The 6,000-nt window shown below is 52.6% G+C and overlaps 1 protein-coding gene across 1 annotated transcript in view; it reads right to left on the minus strand.

The window, feature by feature from the left end:
* The window catches only part of MEGF9 (multiple EGF like domains 9), a 51,101-nt gene that overhangs the window by 44,498 nt on the left and 603 nt on the right, over positions 1-6,000 (minus strand). Inside the window, exon 2 of the mRNA XM_042052783.1 lies at positions 5,928-5,997. Coding sequence (XP_041908717.1) covers positions 5,928-5,997 — 70 coding nt within the window. The remainder of the gene's footprint in view (positions 1-5,927; positions 5,998-6,000) is intronic.

Consider the following 6,000-nt stretch of genomic DNA (forward strand, 5'->3'; position numbering starts at 1 on the left):
AGGACTTCTAAAGCAAGTCCAAGCCCTTGCTCCATCCTCATCCAAGAGCTCAGTCAAGCCTCAGGTGCGGTCAAGGTGCTGTACAAAAATCCAGCTCCTCAATACTATTTTTTTGTTTTATTTTAAGTGCTTGTCAGAGGTGAAGCACTTTTTTACAGTCTTTTTACAGCCAGACAGCTGTAAAAAGATCCCTGCCTTCAGCACCCAGCCTTGGCATGGGTTTATTCCCAAAGCTGGCAGATGCATCACACCACTACAAAGAGCTCGGCTGCTTCTTGGAAGCACCAGCGAGCACCTTGGATCCACAGCAGCGCTCTCTGACAGTCAGCTGGTGTTAGCTCCACAAATGTCACCAGCACACAGAGCCTCAGCCCTGGATATTTATAGGGCTCTCGTCAAAAAACCTCTGGAATCTTTCCCCTGATTTCAGCAGAAGTTCACATCCAGGACCTCAGCTCCTTAAGAACAGCTTGTTCTGTGCCCACAGGGTGTGGGATGTCCTGGATGTCCCTGTCCTCATGCTGCTCACCTGCAGCAGTGAGGACAGACCTGGGGACAGGCTTGATGCCCACCATCACCACCACCCAGGTACGCAGATCCCGGGATGCTGCAGCCACCTGCAAGGCCACACTGGAGCAGCACAAGGACCACAGTTCTCTCGGGGATGGGGTCACACACCCTGAGGTTACACCTTGGTGTAGCCCATGACACCATCACAGTGGTCCTGTCCCCTCTGGCACAGCCAGGCAGGGTCAAGGCCAGGGTGCCTCACTGGGAACAGGCAGCACCAGGAAGGTGCTCCAAGGGCAGAACCAGTCACTGTCCAAGAAGCCCATCCCATGCTTGGCTACGCATTTCCCAGCTGTCTGAACAGGCGCAACCTTTGCACCCCATGCAAACTCCAGTCTGTGTCGCAAGAGTCTCTTCGGTCACATTCCAGCACTGTCCCACCTATCCCAGCCACCCTCGCAGGGCCTGGAGGGACTCTGGCATCAGCGAAGGGACTGGGACATCTGCCACCACACAGCCTCACACAAACCACTGTCTTCAGTGCTCCAGTACCTTTGCCTCCCCACAGGCTGGTGTTTGGGTATGACCAACAGCAGCCAGAATAATATCACCTCACAGTGGTGGTGCCACTTTACAGATGGGATTTTCCAAGTGACAGCTCAGCGATGATATGTCTGAATGTCGGCTATCATTTAAAATAAAAACAAAAAGCAAAATCCCAACAGAGAGAAGCTAACAAATAAGACCCTCCATGCTCTAGAGATCCTCCCAGAAATATCCTGATTTTCGTGAGCATTGCTAAGTCCCAGAATCTCAATCTTGAGTCAGGACAGTTGGATGCATCTGATTCAAGAATGATTCAGATGGGAGAGTGGAGGCAGGGAAGAAGGCAAGGGAGTGACATTTTCTGCTCTGGGCAACATGTCTTTATTTTAAGCTCTAAGATACAAACGTATTATTTGATTGAAAAAAGGCACTCTCTGCCCTGGCTGCTCCCATGCTGATCCTGAGGAACAAGACCATCCTCCTTATCCTCAGCTTTCACATCCATACTTTAATTTCGATTTCTTTAAATAAATTTCAATCCTGCTGGCACCTTGAACACAAGTTATCTCAGTAACCACATGGAACACAATCCTGAGCCCTCAAACAATGAAGGCTTAAACTGCCTTCCCAAGCAATGAGCAGGAGGAAAGCTCCAGCTCACCCTCCCTGGCTCCTCCTGCTTGTCCCCCACAGGGTCAGAGGCAGAGCAGGGGCATTCAGGCAGGTGAACCCATACACAGGTAGGAATACTTCTTCCAAAGGATCTAATGGCTGGATGAGAGAAGGGAAGAGGAGGAGTCACCCAGAGCTGTAAAAGGGATGATGGCACAAAGTCCTGAAACTACCTTCAACAACTCAGCTGTTTGTGTCCTACCAGGACTTGAGAGCTCCCAACCCCTCAAGGGGCATAGCCCCAGTGTGGCAGGGTCTGGCTGCTGATGGCTCCATGGCTTGGACCAGTCTTTCCTCTACAACAATACTGTCGGTGCTGTGGGGACCCCCCAAACCTGCCCTCACCATGCCTCCTGCAAGAACAGGATGCACAGACCTTTCTTCAAATGCCCTGCACAAAAGCAAAACCCTCCACCTCTCCAGATGGATGAAGCCAGCACGCAGCAGTCCCTTCCCCTGTGTCCAGCCATTACCTAGGTCACCCCCAATGCCCCCGGGGATTTGCCAGGCTCCTCATCACAAGCTGAACCCATCAGCTAATCCCACCTAAAGCCGCAGCCACCACTCATTGAGGGGCTCTGGCTGCACCTCCTCCATCTGTGCAGCAGCACCCCAGCCCAAAGTGGTCTCACACCAGAGGCTGGGGACCCATCAGCTGTCACTGCATGCCCTGACGCAGCTTTCACATTCCGTGGCAGTGTGCAACACCTTCCTGTGGGTAATGCTCCAAGCCACCTGCATTTCCGGCCCCGTGCCTGCAGCAGAAATTGTTCGTTGTCCCCTCCTACGTGATGCAGAGGTGAGAAGTCAGACCCAGCATCACCTCTGGACACTGGTGACCCAGGAAGGCAGGTGAAGCATGACAAAACACCAGGGGGGAGAGGAGGCAACAACTGTCAGGATCTGAAGCACTTAATACAGTCTAAAGACAGCAATACCCAGGGTTTGGGTGCAGCTCTCCTGCTGACCCAGCACAGCAAGGCTGTGAAAGGACGTTTGGGTTTTTCAGTCCAGCCACCTGCTGTGCATGGGGCTGGAAGAGAGTCAGAACAAAATGTCCTTCAAAGAGACCCATGTTGCTCAGCACTGCCCTCAGAACCATGTGGGATTGAGGATTTTTGTTCTGTAAGCAGGGAAAGTCCAACCAGGACCACGCTGGCCATAGCAGCTGCATCTCTGCTTTAACACAAGCATCCACCCAAGCAGCAGCCATCCCCAGGCCAGATTCCCCAGCAAAGCTCCAGCTCCTGCTTAAAATGAGACTACTAGGGATAAAAGGAAGAGGCAGAGTGTCCACTGTGGGTGTTAGAGGCTTTGGCGATAAGGCGGGGGATACTTCTAAGCTTGTCTCCACAAACATAAGGATTAGCAACTTACTTCCCTTAAAAACAAAATCTAGGATTTTAACAATCACAGGCTTGGAAAGAAAAATAAACATCATGAGACTAGGAAAAGGAGGAGGACAAGAGCAGAGCAAGCAGGCAGGCAGCTTGGGGAAAACTGAAGTGCTTCTTAAATCAGAATGAGAAACACACCAAAGTCAGAATTGAAATCTTGGTAGCTCTGAACACCACTGACCCTTAGGCCTCTCACACCAACCTCTTATCAGTGATAATGCTATGAACATTAAGAGAACCCTTTCTAATGATGTGCATGAGAAAAGGGCCGTTTGTTTAATGCAACAGAGCACATAATGCATTAATTACCTACTGAGTTGGAAAAGTGCTGCTGAAAACATGCTTGAGTTAAAACAAACGGAGGGTTTCAGCTAAGCCCATTAGATCCACTGCCTTTGCTGTGGCTGCAGTGCATAACAGCCTTTGAGAGCAAACCTCTGTACGAGACTCCTTCACAGCAGATGGGGCAGCACAGAAAACCCCACAAAACCCAGAGAAAGCAGCTCCCACACAGACCATGGCTATACCATCCACCCATAACACCACCCCAGGCTTCCCCATCACACAGGGGATGCTACCAAGCCCAGCATCTCCTCCTGATGCTGCCTCATCCACCCTCAGGTGCTCTAAAACCCACCCAGCCCGGGAGCACACCAGCAATCCCCCATCAACCAGGGCTAATCTCAACCTGTTACACTCAGGACTATCAAATTGGCCTCTTGGAGAAGACATAATCTGCCCACGTGCTCCTGCCCTGGCCATCACCACAGTGAAAAGGCACCAGAGAGCAATTTTGCAATTAAGTGGCTGTAGCCATTAATAATTAGGACATTAAACTTCAAAAGGGTGATGCTGGCCTCCACAACACAGACTCAGCACACCCAGGGGTGGCAGTGAGGAGTACTCATCCTGGATGTTCCCTTTTCCCAAGGGAGAACTGAAGCACAGGGGTGAGGGCAGCCCGTGGCAGCACAGGGATTAGGCATAAAATTCCCCAGACTTCCATCCCTGACAGCTCCTATGGCAGAAGGCATAGAGGATGTTATGTAAGCATCCTACATGGAACCTGGGAGCATCCCAAAGCCACTGGTAAACCAGCCACCTCATGCACCTGCCTGTGGGAGTAGGATGCTCTTGATGAAGCCATTGGAGCCGAGGGTGGGAGACCCAGTGCCAATGGATACTAATGGAAACAAACACAACACAGGGGCCAGAGAGGGAAATGGGCTGGAGGAAGCTTGGGATGTGTATGTGGATTCCCTGGTTGGCACCCAGAGGGTCGCACTGTGCTGCACTGAGTTGCTCAGTCCATTCTGTCTGATCATGGCACAAGAGGAGAAATTGCTTTTGCTTTAAGAACACTCAAGTCATCCTACCTTTATCAGCAATTCCCAGTCTTAAGCTGCTCAGTTTCTTCCAGAAAAAGCAAAGAGAGAAACCTCAATGGAAGAAAGCAAATTAAAGCCTGAAAAGCAAGCAACTCCAGATCTTCAGCTGATTTTATTTCTAGCCAAATAAAAAAGGTTGATTAATCCCCTTGTTCAGACTGCTAACACTACCAGAACAACAGACTCCATCCCTTTCACATCAGAGGAAGCTCAATGTACTTAAGCTAAACATCTTCCAGAGAAAGAGAAAAAGTAAATATAAAACAGGAAAGAATTAATGCTATAGTATTTGCATGTATCTGAAGATAAAGCTTTGGAATCACAGAGTGAAGCCAAGTTCTCCAGTAAAATAAGTGGACAAAGCTCCATCCTTGGACTCCAGCACAGTTTTGTCTACTTAATCTATAGGTAAACTGAAGTCTCAGCTTTGAAGAGCATCAGTGTTTCACCTCCCAGCAAGTGACCAGTGCTGTCACTGTGTGCTACACCCAGCAGGAGCTTCACCTGAGAGTACAGCCTTCCCATTCACTCTTCACCTCTCTCCTCCTCACACCCTACATTGAGAATTCCATTTATTCCCGTTGCCATAGCACCTTCCTCAGCTCTGTATAAGCCCCGACCACCACAGGGGCAGGATGAGGCCTCGCACAGGCTACACTGAGACACATCATTCCCAGCACAGATGAAGCTGGTGCCTCGTTTCTGCCCTTGCACACCCATCAGGTACCATGTGAGTACCCCAGCACCCACTGAGCTGCAAATACGCCTCCTGACACAGGTAAGAACAAGGGCCCTGGTGACACCAAGTCATCACTAACCCTGCTCTCTCTCTGCTGTCAGCACGTCGAGGTGGGACACCGGGGACATTTGATGGTTGTGGAGCAACTCGACCTACAAAGTCCCACCGGAGGATGCCCGAGGCCAGCATCCACCCTGTTGGACACTGGATGCAAGGCGATGGGAAGGACCTGTCATCATCTCCTCCACGGGGAGCACCGTGCTTGACACGGACCACTGCCTGAAGAATGCTTCGGGTAGCATGAACCAGCACCTGCCCCGCTGCTCCCCAAAAGCACCAGTACCAGCCCCGGCACAGCACGGGCTTGACACAGCTGCCCCTCCAGACTGCATCCAAGGGTCGGCACAGCCGCGGCAGCCCCGCACCCAGCCCCGCGGGGAGGCCGGAGCCGGGGCTGGGCCGGGAGATGCTCCGAGGGTCCCGCACCGCGTGGGTCACTTCGCCCACCCCGCACGGGGGTCGCCGCAGCCGGAGGGGCCCCGGGAGCCGCCGCAGCCCCGTCCCCGGCCGCGCGTTTGTCCGCCCGGCGGAGGATGATGGGGAGCAGTCCCGTCCCGCTCCCCGCCGGTGGCCCCGCTGACACCGCCCCGCCACGGATACGCGCGGGCCGCTCACCTGCGGGGCCGCTGCCCGCAGCCCCCTCCTCCTCCTGCTCCTCTTCCTCCTCCTCCGCCACCGCCTCCTCCTC

This window comes from Corvus kubaryi, unplaced genomic scaffold (genome assembly GCF_017639235.1).
Source record: "Corvus kubaryi isolate FWS band 111438036 unplaced genomic scaffold, C.kubaryi_AGA036_p1.0 78, whole genome shotgun sequence".
NCBI lineage: Eukaryota > Metazoa > Chordata > Aves > Passeriformes > Corvidae > Corvus > Corvus kubaryi.